Genomic DNA, 19,182 nt, shown 5'->3' with positions numbered 1-19,182 from the left:
CTGTGATTGCAACTGTGGTCTTGAACTAAGTAAGAATTGATGGTAAAACCCTCAAAATTTCCAACTCTAAATGAATAATCATGCTTAAAATAATTAAATTCAGCTCTATTTAGTGAACAAATATCTCCATTTCTTTCACTGTAAAAGGAACACCAGCCTCTGAAAAAAAAATTACAAAGCAAATTGTCTCATTCATCATCACTGCTATTCCAGCACAACTAAAGCAAGTCCTCTTCTGCAGAACACAAGCAACACTAACATTGCTCATAGCACTGAAAAAACAGCTGCAAAGTTGCTATTTAATCCACCAAATTATCTCCCAGCCTACTCATCTTGGGTTTTATCTTTGCTTTTAATCAAAATCTATTCTTAGGGGAGGATACTTTTAACCTGTGATTCACTGCAGCCTTTCTCTATGACTTTGAGTGACACACAGGTCACACCAGCACTGTACCAACAGCTGGCCATACCCTGAAACTGTCCTCTAGATTTAAAATTATGCTTGTCAGACTATCAGAATAGAATAGATACTCGTTTTATTAAGGTTTGGATTGCCACAGTCATTTCAAGCACAATTTTGGGGTACACACCTGGGAAACTGAAATGTTACCTATTCTCTTGAGTGGGCATCACAAGGTTCTCATTAATTTTGCAAAAGAACTTGAAGAGTTTCAACTAATCCCTTCAGAGTAACCACACACTGTTGGTGTTTCACCTTAATTCTTGTAGCCTGCGGGTCTGTGCAGTCGTCAAAGCGGATACAATATCCAACCTCATGTCCCAGCACTGCACCTCTTTCATCTGCAACTCGGCCTGCAACCTGAGAAAAGAGATCCTCATAAGCAACAAACAGCTCAGCAGCCTGCAGGCTTGTGTCATGACAAACTACAAAGACCTCTAAAGACACAATAAAACTCCACAATACATTAATTAGTCCCTGAAGAATTCCAACCACAAGTTAGTGTCAGTCATTTGAGTGACACTCTAGCCCGTACCTACAGGCAGTGAATTCAAAATTTCAGTTGGAATCTTATCATCCCCATCACTCTGAGCCCAAGAATTCAGGATAATTGTCAGTCTGGGTAATGCAAGCAGAAGTTAAGGAATTTCTAAACTATGTTTTATATCTTTGCAGATACCTATCTTTATTTCTAACAACCCCCATGCTCTAGATGAGCAGATACGTCACCTATTAAAATAAAATATCATTTTCAGTTCAGAACAAAGCAATAAATCATCAGTTATGTTTCTCATCTCCTGTAACAGCCACAGTCCAGGCAGGCTGCAACAACAGCCTCAAAGAAAAACCCTGCTGAGTCCATGTACTAAGCTTGAATGGAATAATCTTTCTATTTTAGGCTTTAAAATGACGCATTAAGACATGAAAGGGAAAAGAGAAGTGAGTTTGCTGTGAGAAATCATTGCAGCACTCACAACATCTCCTGTAGAACTTGCGCTCTGTCAGCTGGATGCCCTATGAAGGAGAAAAGGGAGGACACTGCAGGCAGACTGCCCAAAGCACAGGATGCAGAGCACTGCTAGAGACTGTTCCCTTAACCAGGCTGGATCTGGCCAAGGAATACTGGATTCTACAGTATCTGCTGAGGTCAATGCTGCTGTGTTGCAGATACCATTTACTATAGTACAGAGAACAGGCAACACGAGGGTTAGAAAATGGCACCTCAGCTCTCGGTATAAAAAGAATGCTGCAGCAGAAACTTCACCCAAGTCAGAGCCTGGCAGCAGTTGTGAAGACAAAGGAGCAGTGGATGCTTTCTGTGCACGCTGCTACCAGAGAGAAGAAGCCATTGCCCTCAGTATCTCCTCTTCCCCCCTCACAGCACATCCAGATGACGTTATGCTTTCCAAGACAAAATATGTATATGCAAAAATTTCTCACAATAAAACTGTTTCTCCTTCTGTCTCACATTTTTACAAGGAGAAAGAAAAACCCCACACCTCATAAAAACAACAAAAAACGAAGACAAAAACATTAAAAACCTAGTTATGAATTGCTAGAAAGAGGTACACAACTTCTTGTTTCTTCCACTGGCTGCATAACTATATGCAGATTTACATCACTGTTTCACCTTGTGAAAGAAGTTGAGGGTCACACAAGCACAGTTCTAGTCCTGAGTCACTCACAGCTCAGCCCTAACTTCCGCACACAGTTCTGCTGACATCAGTCAGTTTTACTTCAAAGCTTTGACATCTGCAGCTCTGGAATGCTGGAATGTTTGGCAGAGCTACTAATCAGGTAGAATTCGGTGTGTAACACCAGCAGCTCTTAAAGACAAGCAGAAACATCCTTTCCTTCAGGAGCTTGTGCAGATTCCTGCTGTTCAGCAACGCCTGCTGATAAACTGGAGGTCACAAAATGCCAACAGACTGGGAAGATGGGGACACTCACTGAAACTGCAGCGACCCGACGAGGCTGGGTCACCCCGACAACTCTTCCTTCAGCTGTCCAGCCAGCTTCTGCCAGGTACTGCAAACAACAGTGGGGATAAGAGAGACACTGGTCATGCTGTGGTCACACCAAGCTGTTAGCTCCTCACACTTTGTGTTTTCACCTGGTTCTGCTCAATATTCCATGTAAAATCCCCCGAGGGACTACCTGATTTCACCAACCCAAAGAGACACTTACTTGTGGAATCTGCGTTGATTTCCCACATCCTGTTTCCCCAATAATCACCAGGGTCTGGTAGTTCTCCACTAGGTAAAGTATGTGATTTCTTAGCTGAAAGAAAGGATGACATTTAAACATAAAAAGCCAACTGTACAAAAATGATAAAACAATTAAAATTACAATATTTACATATCTGGCAGACACAGTAACTTCTTGTTACATGGAGTTCACTGCCAAAAGCAAAACAGTCCTTTAAAATCTGTAAATGACATGTACAGCATATAGTAAATAACATCCATCAACAAAGCCCTTAGAACTGTCACTTACACTTGCCAAACAGGACAATAAATTCCAACAAATAGAGAGCAAAGCCATAAAATTATTATTTATGTTGCAAAGTGATTTTATACTGCTCTTTCAAAAAAAAAAATACAAGAACCAGGCATCATACAACACATTTAATATATCAAAAAGAACTCCTGTACCTTAAAAACAGGCAGCTTTTGCCTTTGCTGTTCAATGGAGAGGGAAGCATAAGGGTTGTAGATGACAGTGACAGCGCTGCTCTCAGCCGGGCTCTGCCTCTCCTCAGAGACACTGACCCCAGGACCTTCTGAGCCTGCACAACAGGAGTGAATTTTAGCTGGAACAACACACTTCTGCCTGGTGTATCACAACACAGCCAAAATAAGTATGTTTCATACAAGCAGGAATCATGGGGGGCAGCATATTAAAAAAAAAGCAAACAAGTTTTCTGTGAAAGCAATCGAAATATTACCTAACAATAAACAAGGGATATGCCCCTCACTTCAGCTCTGAATTTACCTCAGGAACTGAAACTTGATTTATTCCTGCTGCAAATTATCACAAAGCTACTGACAACTGGAACTGTGGAATCACACGAGTGAACTAGAGACAAAAACTCATCTCAACAACAGCATGGGTCATCTCCAGCTGCAGATTCAAACGGGAAAGTCTGAGAGAAAAGAGGAGGAGTCCCCTGTTTTGTAGGATTTCCTTGCTTGCACTTCTCCCACTGTTAAAAGGTTAGTCCTTTTCAGAGCTGCCAAGCAGTTCTACCACAAATCAACAATTACTGTCCTTGTTTCCAAGGTGCTTCTCCACGGAGCTGCTCTCCCTGGTGTTAGCCACGGTTATTCCCACCCATGGCCAGGATTTTGCTCCTCCCTCAGAACTCCCTGGGATTCCCCTGCACACTTCACATCCCCTGGAGACCCCGGCAAAGGGCAGCACACCCACCCCACAAACCACCCACTCCATCCCCTCCCCTGCCACCCCATGGCGGGCAGCACCCAGCCGGAGCCACAAACACCCTCGGGGCTTTGGCAGTGCGGGGACAGACACTCCCCCACTGTCCTCATCGAATCATCAAGGTTGGAAAAGACCTTCACCATCATCCAGCCCAACCATCACCCCTGCACCACCACTGTAACCCCTAAACCACATCACCCAGCACCAGATTCAGATTCTTCTTAAAAACCCTCACGGATGATGACTCCATCACCTCCCCGGGCAACTTATTCCAATGCCTGAGCACCCGAACAGTGAAATAAAAAATTGTAACAGCTAATGGGAATCTGCCGTGTCTCAGTTTAAGGCTATTTGCCCTGGTTCTCTGACGGCAGACGCGGCAGGAAGGACCGGCTCGCACCTCAGCACAGCCTGCTGTCAGGGACTTGTAGGGAGCGGTGAGGTCACCCCTAAGCCTGCTCTTCTGGAGACAAAGCAAACCCAGCTGCCCCCGCCGCTCCTCATCAGACACGTTCTCGAATCCTTTCAGAACCTTGCTGCCTTTCACTGTGAACGCGCCAGCGACCCCAAAGAGCCGAGGGGGGCAGCGCCGCACCCCTCAGCACGGCCAGGCAGCTCCGAGCGCTGTCCCCCACACCCCTCACCACGGCCAGCAGGGCTCCATTCCCCGCTCCCCTCACCGCGAGCAGCCCGCGGCGGGGGTCCGTGCCCCGCACCGCCACATCCCGCACCCCCACACGCCTCACCCGGCTTCCAAAACTTCACCGGCCCCACGGGCGCCGCCATCTTGGGGTGAGAGGGCGGCCGGAAGCCGCGCGCGGCGCCCACGTGACGCGGCCCGCGTTGCCATGGAGACCGCCCCCCCGGGTCCCCTCAGGCGTGGAGCCCGCAGGGTTCCGCCCGCGGCCGAGCTGCCCCGCTGCCCTCCGGAAAATGCGTGTTGTGTCATCGGCTTTTCGCAAATATTAGGATGAATATTGTGCGTGTCACGTTAGAAAGTTATGCTGCATTCATTTTCCTCAAATATCGTTTTAGGTTATGACATAATGTTAAAGTAGAAACTATGTATGTGGGATGTTTTTTTAAAGAAAAGAATGAGGTACTCGCACCAGATAGCAGCCACAGGACACCTAAAACTTCCAGAGAAAGAGGATTTATTGCTCCCTTAGCAGAAGAAAGGAACTTCTTCCTGCCTCGTTCAGTCTTGGAGATGCCTTAGGATTAAGAGGAAGAAGTTTACATGGACCAGGCAGAATCTTTTGTTTAAATGGAATTTATGCATCATGCGTGAGGTGTATGAATATGCAACAGGCTATTGCTTTTAAGGGTTAATCCTCTGTTAATGTGTGTCCTTTTTGAGGCTTATTTTGCCCAGAAAACGTACCTGGACCGTCCATAACTCTTTGTTCTTATCGTCTTGTATTGTCCTAATCTCAATTGTTCAAATTTTTATTGCTCTAATTATAGTGCTATTTTTATAACCACTATATTAGTATTAAACTTTTAAAAATTTACAACCAAGCGACTGGCGTTTTCCACATTCCCTCTCCAGGCAGAGATTTGCAGCAGGGAGAGCCCGGCGTCACTGGTACCGCTCAGTGCCAGCTGGGGTCGGGCAGGCTGCGGCTGCAAGGCAGGCAGCGGAGACCCTGGCACCCAGAACCTGGGGCTGCCCCGGGGTCCCCAGCAGTGCCCAAGGCCAGGCTGGACACTGGGGCTGCCCCTGGGTCCCCGGCAGTGCCCAAGGCCAGGCTGGACACTGGGGCTGCCCCTGGATCCCCGGCAGTTCCCAAGGCCAGGCTGGACACTGGGGCTGCCCCTGGGTCCCTGGCACTGCCCAAGGCCAAGTTGGACACTGGGGCTGCCCCTGGATCCCCGGCAGTTCCCAAGGCCAGGCTGGACACTGGGGCTGCCCCTGGGTCCCTGGCACTGCCCAAGGCCAGGCTGGACACCGGGGCTGCCCCTGGGTCCCTGGCAGTGCCCAAGGCCAAGTTGGACACTGGGGCTGCCCCTGGATCCCCGGCAGTGCCCGAGGCCAGGTTGGACACCGGGGCTGCCCCTGGGTCCCTGGCAGTGCCCAAGGCCAGGCTGGACACTGGGGCTCGGGGCAACCTGCGATAGTGAAAGGTGTCCCTGCCCATGGCAGCCGTTGGGATGAGATCAGCTTTAAGGTCTTTTCCAACCCAAACCCTTCTGTGGTCACCTGGGGGAGCACATAGGATTTAACGAGGTCGAAAGATCGCTGCCTGAAAAGTCCCTGCTCATTCATTAATTAGAGCTGATTCCTTCTCCAGTGAAGGATGCCTCCACACTACCCACACCACAGCTGCTGCACTTTACACCAGGCAGCTGAAGGACAAGAAAGAAAATTATTGTTCTAATAGTGAATAGATACAGCTGTGCCCCACCACAGGCCACTTACAGCCTGTTCAAACAACAAACACGCCCATGGAAGTTACTATTGCATCAAACTTAACATAGGCTTTCAGTTAATTAAGTAGAAGCTAAAGGAAATATAAAAAAAAAAGAAAGCCCAAACTGCTTCTAGTAACTTTAGTAATACTGTCATATATTCATGCTTATGGGAAAATAAAAATCTAATCACATCTTATATTCTTATAACTTCCCACGCTAGCAGTGCAGTTATGGTGATTAACACAAACTGTACCTCACAACACTCTACCTCCCTGGTCACTTGTTATGCTGAGTAACCACATGTAAAAGAGGTTATTGAGTTATAATTATGATGTTCTTTAAAGTTCTAAGTATATGTTTCAATGCACTTTTGATATTAGGTCCACACTATCAAAAATAAACACAACTCACAGAATTTTGTATCATCAATATATTAGTAATTGTTGAGAAAAAAATCCCGCATGGAAAGAGCTGCCTATTAAAGTAATGAGATGAATAACAAAGTGGAGAAGTTATGCTTGAGAAAATATATACAGGCAATTATTATGAAAATAAGACTGCACAAACAGTATTTTGCATAGAGTCCAACATTGCGTGGGCCTTGCCTTTATGGAAAATATAGCTAATAATAAAAATGCCTATTTCAAACCTCTTTACACCTGGATGGAAGTTAATAGTACAAAGGTATAAACTACTGAATATTTACAGATTAGGAGACCAGAAGGATTACATTTCCATGATTGTCAGTGCAGAAGAACAGGGCCCAGATTAGTTGCATACTAATCAGTACATTTTTGCAATGTATATTCTTGTAAGATCCATCTGTCCAGTTTAATGTCACCTTGCTGCTGTTTAAGTTTTAATCTTTAATCACTTGCTGCCAAGTTTTAATCTTCCCTCTGAGGCCCAGAACACACAAGACACTCACAAAAGCACATACCCAAGTATTTTGCAGTAGAAGAGCCACAAGAACAATTGAGAAATTATAAACCTTTGTTTTGGCTAAGGAGTATCTGCATTGGCAGGCAGCTGGAGCTTCAGTACCTCAATGTGCAGCTGTTCAGGAGGATATCTTATTCATTTGAGGGTGATTTTTTCCCATCCAGAAATGAATTAATTAAAAGAAAATAACAAAAAATTGAGCTTCCATGAGACCTTAAAAATGGTTCTGTCACTGACTTCTGTGTCATTGCATTTCTGGTGAAATTAGGACTTTTGTGAAGAGGCAGCAGCTTCACAGATTTCAGATCTACTCAGCTTTTCCCACAAGACCAGACAGCAGCAGCCATAAAGATAACGAAAAGTCTGTCTGGTACTGCCAAGGAACTGGTCTCATTTGGCTCTCCTACAAACACAGTGGGTCCTTTAGAATACTATCACTTGCACACATCTATTGCATGATGTCCAGCAATCCAGACAGTCTAAAGGCCATTTGAAATTCAGTCACACTAAAGCCTGGTTTGCTGAGCCATTAGCTCCTTCTGCCTGCCAGCACAGCTTTGTATGAAGAAAGTGTAATATTGAAGGAGTAGCAGTGTGGTACTGACCTACTGGTTTCTAGATTAGGGTTACTCCTGGTTTGTGTCATGAACCAGTTGGGGGAGAGTTTGTACAAGACCAAGACTGATTTCAGAGCCTGCTTTCATCTTGGAACAGACTTTCAAGCAATATGAATTTTAATACCTAGATTACTTAACAACAAAAAAAGGGTTGAGCTACTGAGCTATGACACTGCCAACCCATCAGCTTAAAACATGCATGAACAGGTTAAGAAATGAAAATTTAACAGAATAGTAGAAGTCAATAATGGCTTTATAGTATTCTTCAAACAAAGCCACAATTCCAGTTTCACTTTCTCTCAGTCTGAGGTTTCTTTCCCAGCTGCCCTCACAAACACACTGCAGGACAGTGCTGGACAGGGATGGACGGACGTGGTTCCTGAGGTTCTGCTGCTTGCTCTGCATGGACATGCAGTTCATCTCTCTATGATCCAGTGTGGCCTCATAACCAGGGAGCCATTCCTCTTAGTCAGCGGGGGAGAGGTGTGCATCGTGTTATTTGGGCTGTACACGGCCTCCCTGGAGGCGTGCAGCCAGCTCCTCTTCCTCTTCAGATCTCCTACAAATGCTCTCAGATACAAAAACTCCATTCTCAGGAAGTGTTCCCTGCTCACGTCTCTGGAAGCCACTGTTATCCTGAACAGCTGGTCCCACAGCCTGTTCTTCTTGCAGCTAGAAAACTCTTTGAGGTTGATAGGCTTTGACCGTGAATGAAGAATCCGAAATTCCAGGTCAAAGTGTGCAACTGCAGGGCCTGACAGGATCAAAATGTTACTGCTGTTCAGCTTCCCATCTGTCCACGTAAAACTAGCAAGGGAAGAGTGAGAAAATGATCAGTTAATTCAAAATAATCAGTAAAGTATTCACCAGAAATTCTCCTTCATCACATTTAGTTATGTTGCTCTTACAACCCAACTGATGAGCAGTGGGCTCTTTTAGGATAAATGTTGGTCATAAAATCTGATAAGGAAAGCAATTCTTCCTTATTGCATTGCTGGTTTTTCCTTTCCATGGAGAGAAATCATGTAAAGCAAGAGAAAAAAATTGGCACTTGCCTGTAGGAGCCTGTTGTCACTCTAATGCCATCAATTAACATGAACTTTTCACGGACTTTTCCAATGATTTTGGTGCCCGACCTGGTGCAGTACGTGCTCCCCGTGATAATCCGAACCCTCATCAACTGTTAAACACACAGCAAGAGTCAGGTGGGCTGCAAAGCTCAGTGCTTGCACTTAAAGGAGTAACACAGCAATAACCATCCCTGAAGAACTGTGCACTGGCACAAGAGTCACCCACTAGGAGCCAAGCGAGGATTTTGTAGACAAAGAGGTGACATTAAGGGGCAAACCCATAAACTGACTGTGCAGAATGTGACTGTGAAAATTCCTGTCACCTAATCATCAGGATCTGAATTCCACAGACTCCTGAGAACCTGCTTCTCCCTCAGCCTTCAGTCTCGACGAGCCCAAGCAACTCCAGTCATGCTTTAGGAACTGGACACTCCTTCTGCATTTCCTTGAACATTCAATTAGTATTTGTGCTCAGAAAGCAGCTGTAACAACCAATTACAAATGTTTCAGATTTTCTATTAATTGCTGTCTTATTTAAGAATAGTTAACTCTTCCAAGATAAAACTGGAGCTACATAACACCCATTTTAAGTTGTGGCAGCAGGTGTAATAATTTCTTCTTTTCACAGCTTAAAGATTACACTCGTAAGAGGATGAGTTCCCTACCCCTATAAATATGACAAGGCTCACCTTTTCCTGCTCAAGGTCAACTCCCAGATCCTTGCACATTTTTAGAAAGTGGGGAAATGAAGATTGATCTAGAAGGATATACACTTTAACTTGCCGTTGGCTACAGGCTTCCAAGAGGTCTGTGAAGATGTCAGTGTCTGTGAAGGAATCCATAACCAGGGCAATCATCTGAAACAAGTTTCAGAAGAAACCATTAGGCTGTTTCCACAGCATTGCAAAGGAGATAACACATGAGAAATTTGAGTTTAAATACTCCCCCCGCCTTTTTTTCAGGTGGTTATGGAACATGGTACAGTCTTCTGCGATAAAGAGTATTCTTCCTCACCCCGAGATAGAACTAGACCCCTGGTTTTGCCCTATGTTAGGCAAATTTGATCTCTTCCTAAGTAGGATAGGTTTTTTTTCTTGAGAACAGATGCCTTTTCCTCAAAAGCATTGCCAGAAAAAAAAAGTTGAGCTTACTTCCAATACTACAGTTTTGCCATCTTCCAACTTTTCAAACACAAAAAGTAACAGTAAGAAAACCCCAAACCACCAGTGTCTGACTGCTCTTTATATCTCAGCTCTCTGTTTAAGATAAAAGTCAGATTCGTCTTCACCTTATTATTCAGATTCTCATATTTCAAGTCAAGATCTGAATAAAACATCCCTTGAGAGCCAGCTCCTACGCCCGCAGATCTTCCCCATGGACTGAACCCCAGGGTTTGCTGCGGATCCTCTGCAGGATGGGGAAGCAACGGCTCTTTCAGAGAGCTGGGAACGGGCATTCCGGATTGATCGCTCACGGGTGCCAGCTCCGAGAGAACTCAGCGGCACCCAGAGAGCCCGGACCCGCTTTTCAGCACTGGAAGGGGGGAAAGCTGGCACATGAAGAACCTGATTAAAAAATAACTTCACATGATGGTGGAAAAGACATAAAGAAATACGAAACGGCAGAGCAATTAAAAACGGAAGAGTATGTAAGTAGGAGTATGTAAGAGTAAGCGGGGAAGGACGAGGCGGCCCCGGGAAGCCGCGCAGCGGGAGCGGGGCGCTCCCCGGGCACTCACTCACTCGCTCGCTCGCTCCCTCACCTGTCGGGCGGAGCGGATCTGGCGCCGCACGGCCTCCTTGCAGCCGTAGATGCTGTCCCCGCAGCCGGGCTGGAAATGCGCCTCCACCCGCGTCAGCCCGCGGAAGGCGCCGCTGGCGAAGCCCGGCCAGCCCAGCTCCAGCGCGGGCGGCTCCAGGTCCGAGCGCTCGGGGAAGTAGGTGAGCGACGAGGCGTCCAGCGAGGCTCCGGCCGCCGGCTCGGCCGCCGGCTCCGGGCCCGCGGCGGGCGGCAGCGCGGCCCGAGCGATGTCCTGCACCTCGGGCTCCGACAGGAAGGGCGGCAGCTGCTCCCGCCGCAGGAAAGCGCGCAGCGCCTCGGGGCCGCCCGCCACCAGCTCCTCCAGCGCCAGCCGCTGCGCCTCGCTGTACGGCCCGGCCGGCGGCGGCCAGCGCCCCGAGCCCTCCTCCAGGCACTGCGACGCGTTGGCCATGGCCGGAGCGCCCCGGCGCTGCCCCGGCTCTTTATAGCGCTCCGCGGGCTCCTCCGCGCCTCCCGCCCGGCTCCGCTCCTCCCGGCCGCTCGCCCACGGCTGGCACAGCCCGCAGCCTTCCCCACGCCCAGGGAAGCGCCCGCAGAAGCGCCAGCCTCGAAGGAGGAAGGATCAGCCCGGCCCCGGTCCTGCTGCCCAGCCCGGATCAAAAGGCTGCTCCAAAAGTTGGAGAGGGCAAATGGCCCCAGCCGGAAAGGACCAAGCGGCGACGAAGTGACTTAGTCACCCCGATTTAAAATGCCAAATAAACAGAAAACAAAGCTCAGCGATGATCAGGTGAAAGCCCCGTGGCAAAAAAGGAGTTTATTTGGAAACTGTTTCTTGTTCCTGTTAGAGTACCTTAACAGCTGCACAGTATAATAAAGTTAAAAAGCACATAGAACAAACAAGGTAATTTTACATATATTCAAGAACTGCAGGTCTTCAGCTCTTAAAAATACAACTCGATATTGGCTTTGATGGTGTAATCTTGGCTCCCTCCCTGCAACTTGGTTTGGTGCCAGTGTTCCAGATCCACAAATCAAGCAATAAAGTACCTTATCATTTTGAACAAGTGCAGACAGAACTTTTTTCCCCACCTCCAGCTTTATGGAAGGATTGGCTGCTTAGAAATCCAAGCAATAAAAGTAGCTAAGCCTCGTTGTCCTTAGAGATTTCAGACAGAAAGGCCAAAGTTAGTTACTCTCAACACTTGCAGCCTTTTTGAGTTGTGCATATTTTTATTCATTCATTCATTCCATATTCAAGCCAACAGCTGAAATGTGCCATCTACTGGACACGCATGCCCCTGAATAAAATAATACATAACCCAGACTCCAATTTGATTTGGCAGGATTCAGTGTGGTTGGTCACTGAAATACTGAGATGCAGGTCTAAAGAAAAACCGTGCAGGCCAGATCTCAGGGAGAGACTGCACCTACTGCTCAGGTAAGAGACCCAGCAAGAACAGACATGCACAGAAATCTGCAAGCAGATAAAGGCTTTGCAAAGTAACCAGACCTCAGGTCCACTCAATATTGGAAGTATCTTCAGAAACTAGAGTGGCACTTTAGCTCCTCAAACTGAGCTAGTAGTGGAAAAATGATAGAGCAGGAAAGAGTATTTCAGACAGCAAAGTTAAAAAGAGAAAAAATGTTTCTTTAACTCCTACAGTTGCTTGTCAATTAACATTACCCAGCATATTCCATAACATTCTGTAGTGCATTTGTCAGTTTACTTTTGAAAAAGGGCTTTGTCACATGCCCTCAGTGATTGTCTTGTCTTGGAGTTCACTGCAAAGAAGGAAGCACACACACACACACATATATATTTATATATCTCTAAACAAAGGCACCAGAGCATGATCAAACTAAAGGGCTAGTTAGCTCATTCTGTTTCAGAAGGCTTAAACAAAGGAAAAACAATACAGTTGAAGATAACCTGCAACCGTTTCAACACTCTTTGCAACTTTAGTGGAAGAGTAACATAGAGATCACAGAAGTTAGAATAAAATCAGCTTTATGGCTCTTTGTAAAAGCTGATTCCTCTCCTGTCAAAGATAAAGAAGAAATAAAAGCCAATATTGGAAAAAAGATTGATAATTCCTTGACTTAAGATAGATCTCCAAAGCTACTCTGAGCAAGTTCCATGTGACTCAGATTTTCCCAAGTTTACATAAATTAAAGTTAGGGCATTAGCAATCCCAGAAAGCAGTAACAAGTTCAGTTTTGAGGTTAAATACCCAGAATTAAAATGATCTTCCCCACTAATGCATACAAGAGGAACCTCTGAGTTGTTACTATATAATGTCTCTTTTTCATCACTCACATCGCATAGTATAAATCAAAGTGCTGGAGAATGGCATATTAAAAAAGTATTAAAGAAACAAAAGTGCTGGACGGAAGTGGAAGAATCTTTAGGTACAAAGTGACAGCACCTTGAGCCTGGGGTTTGTGTGTTGTGTGGCCAGGGCAGGAATCATTTATTGAGGGAGAAGAGCGAGGCGTCGCGGAGGCTGCGCAGGCTGGCGCTGACGTCGCGCCTCTGCTTCAGGCTGCCCCTGGCAGGGTACTGGCTCAGGTAGCTGGCAGGGACACGGCCCCGCCGCGACAGGATATCCACCATGTGGCTTAGCTTCGACCTGATCGTCGAGTAGTGGAACTGCCTCTCTTTGTGCAGTTTTTGGAAATACTGTGCTCTGTGACTACTGGAATATTCGAAGGACCGAAGAGAGGATACTGAGCCTGCAGAGCTTGCAAGAGAGCACTGGGACGATGATGAAGACAACGATTGCAGACTAGAACTGGATACGGCCTTTGCAGACAGAAAATACTCTTCTTTTGACAACTTTCGGGGAAGGAGGGGTGTTTCTGTGCCCTCCTCTTCCTTCGTCTGTGTCACTGCAGTCTTCAGCAAAGTGGATGTCTGAGTGCCTGTCACTCTGGCTGTGACAGAAGCCTGAGTGCTAGTGTCTGCTGTGGCAGGGCTGGCCTGAGTGGCTGCATTACATTTGGTCACAGCTGCCATCTCTTCCCACGGGCCAGTTTGAGTTGATGCACTTCTCTGTTCCACTGAGGCCACTTGATTGCTGAACGACTCCTCTTCATAGAGGCAAGAATGCTGCAGGTTACAAAGCTTTCCTGCAGGAGTATATTCAGTTTGATCTGCTTTTTCCAGCAATTTCTTTGGAGTGCTAGACAGTCTGGCAAATTCTGCTCTCAAGTTGCCTTCCACAGTGTATTCTTTGGAGGATTCTGTTCTGGTCAGCAGGTGATCAAACATGCCACTGTTCCTGCAGCTGGATGGTTGCTTTGGGCTGATGGGCAGTGACTGTGCATAAAGGATCCTGAACTGGAGGTCAAAATGTTCAACCACTTGACCTGACAACACCAGCAAGTTGCTGCTGTTCAGCTTCCCATCAGACCATGTGAAACTGTTGAAAACAAACCAAGATTCATAGTTAATCTCCAGTGCATTTCAACAACACATCTACAGACAGCAAGACTCAGCTTAAAAATGAAGGTAAGCTAAGAAGTCAACAGACTATTCATTTCTGCAAGAAGGACTCTATTTAGCCATGGCCAAGCTCTCTGCTAGCAACAAGCTGAGTAAACCAGTTTTCCAAAGGTGTTTTCAGATTTGTGTCAGCCCCACTTCGACTCAGCTAGTCCATGTGCCATTGGCACTCATTAACAGCGGGCAGACAGCAAAGTTAATACATCCTTTTGCAGCAAATCCCCGTTTCTACAGCTTCACTGGGCACCAGCAGACCCCAATACTTGCCTGTAGGAGCCTGTTGCCACTCTAATGCCATCAATTAACATGAACTTCTCCTTGGCTTTCCCAACAATTTTGGCACCTGACCTCATGTAGTACGTGCTCCCCGTGAGAGTTCGAACTCTCATCATCTGGTCCAGAAAAGAAAGGGAAAAAGTGACATCAAATTTAAGTTAACTTCCAAAAACTTTTGATTAGCAATTCTACTTAAAAGCAGCTAAGCACAGTATGGAAAATAGGAATGAAATGAACTTTTTAATACAGTCTGTGTATGAGTGTTTTTAGTCACACAGTGCTAAATTGCTGTTAGATTAGGTGACAACAGTCAGTTCCAATTAGTCACTGCCCAGAAAGGCAGGAGTGTTTTTCCCTCTCCAGAGAAACTTTTACTGCACTGAACATAAGCCTATCCAAGCCAAGCCATAACACAGCCATGTCTGTTTATACTCACAGCAGCTAAACAAATCACCTGGCTCACATCATCCAAAGCCTTTTAAAAGAAAGTGTTAGGAAAGAAAGCAGATGGTACCAGAGCTGTACCACCCTTGAGCTTCCCACGTTTCTGTTTTCCTTAGCAAGCAGTTCCTGGAGCCAAAGAATAAAGCTATATAGACATTGCAAAATTAAATCCCTGAAAATTGCTGCATCCTCAGGACAGGGATCCCAGTGCACACAGCACATGGGGCTGGTGAACATCATGGTTGTAGCTCCTACATATGAGCAGCAGACAGGTTGCTTTAGCCTTTCAAGGCAGTCTGATGCTTTATAGAAAGGTTTCTTTGATATGCATTAACTGTACCACAAAAATAAAACCAAACCACACTGACCCCAATTTGCTACTTACACTTTCCTGCTCAGGACAAACTCCCAAATTGTTGCACATTTCCAAGAAATGGGGTACAAAGTCCTGGTCAAGAAGGATGTAGACAGGGACTTGGCGGTTGTTATAGGCATCCTGAAGGTCACTGAAGATCTCAATGTCTGTGAAGGAATCCATCACAAGGGCAATCACCTGCAAGAAAAGCCACACCACTTACTCAAGGGATTTATTTTACACAAGGCCACTGCCTCCCCCAGCCATTTTCTCCTGCTGCTATCATCAGGGCCTCCTGCACAGGCTCTGGCAAGCTCTGAAAGATTTCTATATTCCCACAACACTCCTGTAGATTCATTGTGTCTCAGCATACAAAGCATAGGCCTAATGAGGTTTTTCCTCTGGCTGTTGCTTTTGCACACTTTCACATCCTCCTTTCCTACACAACCCCCTGTAGTGTGGCCAAACTGGGGAAGTTATCACAGCAGAATCTGGCCTCCAGACAAACCATCTTCACACCTGTTCTCCCAGTGTTTCAAGCAGCTACAGGAGAATTAGCTCGAATGGCCTCCTGGCTGTCCTGGCCTCGAATGGCCTCCTGGCCTTGAGCTCACAAACCCCAGCTGATTTTCAGACTCTTCCTGGTTTCTATATTCTTACTGAGTTTCTATCCCTTACCTTCACAGGAAAGCCCTCCACTCACCCAAGTGCTTTCAAAAAAGCAAATCCTAAGATGGGAATATCACATGTATGAACCATCTCTCCAGCTAATTCAGAGCCACCTCACACACTGATTTGGTGCTTGAATTCTCACCCTTCCAAACCACTTCTGTGTAGGAACACACAAGTATAAAAGGTTCCACTTTATGACTGAATTTTCCACTTTTCTATTAAACCAGCACAAAGAACAATGAGAATACAACCACTGTGGGTACCTGGCACTTGCCCTTATCAGATGGAGGCTGCTGCAGCACACCCAAGGTGTATAAGCACGCAACACAGCTGCTCTGTGTGTGGCACAGCCTGTACTCACAGGAAACCTTTCCCACAGGAATAGGCTGAGCTCTGCATTCCCACCTCTGTCCTGCTCCCTAAGGGACTGGTTCTGTTTGGCTGAGTTCTGACATATAACATGCACAAGCACATGGGTATTTCTAGATAAAGTTACTTTATGTTGGTGATTCTTGCGTGTGTCCTGAGTTTCTTGCCACCCCATCACTTGTCTAAGTGTTGGAGAAGATTAAAAACCAATAAGATGTTTTTTGACAAGACCAGACAAGTAAGAAAACCATCCCTAAAAACAAAACAATTCACGCTAAATCCTTGGGAGTACTGATGCCTTCATATGACAGCTCAATTCACAGCACGTTTGAGTTCTAGTCCCAGAATCAGCAGCCAAAAAAGAAACTGTATTTTCTCACAAAATGTTTAGAGGAAAGAGAGGAAAACCTTTTCTGTACTCATCCATTCAGGGTAGCAAGGACAAAATCACAGCAGTCACTTGAACTAACTGCATTTGAGTGCATTCATTAGGGAAGAAATTATGCAGGAGCTGAAGTTTTCACAGTCTTCACATTAACTTGAGGAACTCAGAAATGACTGAGAAGTATCACACAGAATCTGACATTCAGTAAATCTTAGGGTGTCAAAAATGCCCATTTATGTCCACAAAAACGCTCCCTGGATCAGGCACAGCCACAAATGGGGCAGGAGCAGCTTGCCTTGCTCTTGGCTCAGAGTGAGGGAAGGTGTTTGACAGGACGCTGCAAGGAACAATATTACAAACAAGTACAGCTTTTGGGGGGAATGAATCCCTTTATGGTGCTTACTCGAGTTACCAGACTGGTCTCATATACCTGGAGGGATTGTTTGAGAACAGAGCTTTCTCTGTGACCGTTTCTGGCAAGGAGCCCATCGTTCATGTCATCCTCGCACACTCCCTAAGCTTCTGCCCTCGCAAGGGAGTAGAGACTAAGCTCGGTTCTCATTCAGGGTGTGCCGTGCACGTTACTCAAAGACACAGGGCTTGCTTCATCTGGCCACCCAAAAAGGAAGCTACACATTTAAATTTTAGCCGAGCCAATGGAATGGCTGCTAAGGAGAAGGGTGGTTCCCGGCTGGGATTACAGTTGGAGGCTATAAACTCCGGGAATGCAGTGAGTTCCAGGGAACAGTTAGAAGTTACTACGCCACGTGGTTTTCAAGCCATACTGTGCACCAGAACGAAAGTGTTCACTCCTGTAGGGAGAAAGTCCTGTCAAAAGCAGTTCTGTACGTCACTTAGTGAGCTAAGGAAGGAAAATACAATCTCGGTGTTATATCTATAGATAACCTTCTCTTATAGAAGAGGCTTTTTCTGTGTCACACCCTTTAAAGGACAGTAGGAGGTTTCTACAAGCGCACCTGTCTGGCAGAAAACATCAGCGGGGAATCTTGAACAGGACACCTTTTGCTCCGAGTGAAAGCAGGGTCGGCTGGATCCAGCGGCTGTGCTGGCCACGGCAGCAGCTGCGGGACGGGCCTTGGCGCATCACCCAGAGCACCCGGGAAAGGGAGGGCTCGCAGATACGGCAACCAGAGTGCCACTTTTTCTGTATTTTCTTGTCCTTCTTAATGACACTATCTGCTCGACAAGGGTTTTAAAGCCACTTGGCTTTGCTCGGTATCCCATGGCGACGCGCATCGGTGCTGATTCTTGATGCGCTCGCAGACCCAGGGGAGAGGGGCCCGGGCAGGGCAGAGCGGGGCGCTCCCCGGGCACGCACTCACTCCACTCACTCACTCGCTCACTCACTCACTCGCTCACTCACTCACTCGCTCACTCACTCACCTGTCGGGCGGAGCGGATCTGGCGCCGCACGGCCTCCTTGCAGCCGTAGATGCTGTCCCCGCAGCCGGGCTGGAAATGCGCCTCCACCCGCGTCAGCCCGCGGAAGGCGCCGCTGGCGAAGCCCGGCCAGCCCAGCTCCAGCGCGGGCGGCTCCAGGTCCGAGCGCTCGGGGAAGTAGGTGAGCGACGAGGCGTCCAGCGAGGCTCCGGCCGCCGGCTCGGCCGCCGGCTCCGGGCCCGCGGCGGGCGGCAGCGCGGCCCGAGCGATGTCCTGCACCTCGGGCTCCGACAGGAAGGGCGGCAGCTGCTCCCGCCGCAGGAAAGCGCGCAGCGCCTCGGGGCCGCCCGCCACCAGCTCCTCCAGCGCCAGCCGCTGCGCCTCGCTGTACGGCCCGGCCGGCGGCGGCCAGCGCCCCGAGCCCTCCTCCAGGCACTGCGACGCGTTGGCCATGGCCGGAGCGCGGCTCCGAGCCCGCCGGGCGCTTTGTGGCGAGTTTGAATCCAAACTGCGCGGCCGCCGCTGGAGCCGCCCCGCCCCGCGCCGCCGTTGGCTCCGGCAGGGCGGCACCGCCTCCGCCGGGCGGGACCGGGACGGGGCTACCGGCTGGGGACAGCCCTGCCAGCCCTCCGTGCAGCCCCCCGGCTGGGGACAGCCCTGCCAGCCCTCCGTGCAGCCCCCCCGGCTGGGGACAGCCCTGCCCGAGCCCTGCTGCCCTTCAGTGGAACCAGGACAGCCCTGCCCGAGCCCTGCTGCCCTTCAGTGGAGCTCCCGGCTGGGGACAGCCCTGCCCGAGCCCTGCTGCCCTTCAATGGAACCAGGACAGCCCTGCCCGAGCCCTGCTGCCCTTCAATGGAGCTCCCGGCTGGGGACAGCCCTGCCCGAGCCCTGCTGCCCTTCAGTGGAACCAGGACAGCCCTGCCCGAGCCCTGCTGCCCTTCAATGGAACCAGGACAGCCCTGCCCGAGCCCTGCTGCCCTTCAGTGGAACCAGGACAGCCCTGCCCGAGCCCTGCTGCCCTTCAATGGCCGGGCAGGGATCGCGGAGCTTTTGCCTGAACAGAAGCAAA

The 19,182-nt window shown here is 48.0% G+C and overlaps 3 protein-coding genes across 3 annotated transcripts in view; all 3 read right to left on the bottom strand.

Annotated features, from left to right (window-relative positions):
* The window catches only part of DHX35 (DEAH-box helicase 35), a 28,718-nt gene extending 23,986 nt beyond the window's left edge, over window positions 1-4,732 (bottom strand). Inside the window, exons 1-5 of the mRNA XM_038159268.1 lie at window positions 4,648-4,732; window positions 3,115-3,248; window positions 2,648-2,740; window positions 2,411-2,488; window positions 716-820 (exon numbers count right to left, since the gene is read on the bottom strand). Of these exons, the coding sequence (XP_038015196.1) occupies window positions 716-820; window positions 2,411-2,488; window positions 2,648-2,740; window positions 3,115-3,248; window positions 4,648-4,687 (450 nt within the window). The 5' untranslated portion in view covers window positions 4,688-4,732. The remainder of the gene's footprint in view (window positions 1-715; window positions 821-2,410; window positions 2,489-2,647; window positions 2,741-3,114; window positions 3,249-4,647) is intronic.
* A 2,035-nt stretch (window positions 4,733-6,767) lies between these two features.
* Window positions 6,768-11,272, bottom strand: LOC119710159 (protein FAM83D-B-like). The gene is made up of 4 exons (XM_038158846.1): window positions 10,708-11,272; window positions 9,635-9,802; window positions 8,931-9,055; window positions 6,768-8,682 (listed from the first exon to the last, which is right to left on the bottom strand). Exons 1-4 carry the CDS (start codon window positions 11,155-11,157, stop codon window positions 8,292-8,294), a joined length of 1,134 nt encoding a protein of 377 aa, XP_038014774.1. The 5' UTR covers window positions 11,158-11,272; the 3' UTR covers window positions 6,768-8,291.
* A 1,534-nt stretch (window positions 11,273-12,806) lies between these two features.
* Window positions 12,807-18,612, bottom strand: LOC119710195 (protein FAM83D-B-like). The gene is made up of 4 exons (XM_038158920.1): window positions 18,117-18,612; window positions 15,317-15,484; window positions 14,479-14,603; window positions 12,807-14,128 (listed from the first exon to the last, which is right to left on the bottom strand). The coding sequence occupies exons 1-4, from the start codon at window positions 18,564-18,566 to the stop codon at window positions 13,174-13,176; spliced, it is 1,698 nt and encodes a 565-aa protein (XP_038014848.1). The 5' UTR covers window positions 18,567-18,612; the 3' UTR covers window positions 12,807-13,173.
* Window positions 18,613-19,182: the final 570 nt, after the last annotated feature.

This window comes from Motacilla alba, chromosome 20 (genome assembly GCF_015832195.1).
Source record: "Motacilla alba alba isolate MOTALB_02 chromosome 20, Motacilla_alba_V1.0_pri, whole genome shotgun sequence".
Taxonomy (NCBI): Eukaryota; Metazoa; Chordata; class Aves; order Passeriformes; family Motacillidae; genus Motacilla; species Motacilla alba.
Note: the sequence above shows the minus strand (reverse complement) of the source record. Positions and strands in the feature narration are given on the sequence as shown.

Coding starts and splice junctions, on each gene's coding strand:
- LOC119710159 (XM_038158846.1), bottom strand. CDS start 11,157: ATGGCCAACGCGTCGCAGTGCCTGGAGGAGGGCTCGGGGCGCTGGCCG. Junction 9,803..10,707: donor AGATCCGCTCCGCCCGACAG/GTGAGGGAGCGA, acceptor AACTTGTTTCAG/ATGATTGCCCTGGTTATGGA. Junction 8,683..8,930: donor GTGACAACAGGCTCCTACAG/GCAAGTGCCAAT, acceptor TTCCCTTGCTAG/TTTTACGTGGACAGATGGGA.
- LOC119710195 (XM_038158920.1), bottom strand. CDS start 18,566: ATGGCCAACGCGTCGCAGTGCCTGGAGGAGGGCTCGGGGCGCTGGCCG. Junction 15,485..18,116: donor AGATCCGCTCCGCCCGACAG/GTGAGTGAGTGA, acceptor CTTTTCTTGCAG/GTGATTGCCCTTGTGATGGA. Junction 14,604..15,316: donor TTTGTCCTGAGCAGGAAAGT/GTAAGTAGCAAA, acceptor TTTCTGGACCAG/ATGATGAGAGTTCGAACTCT.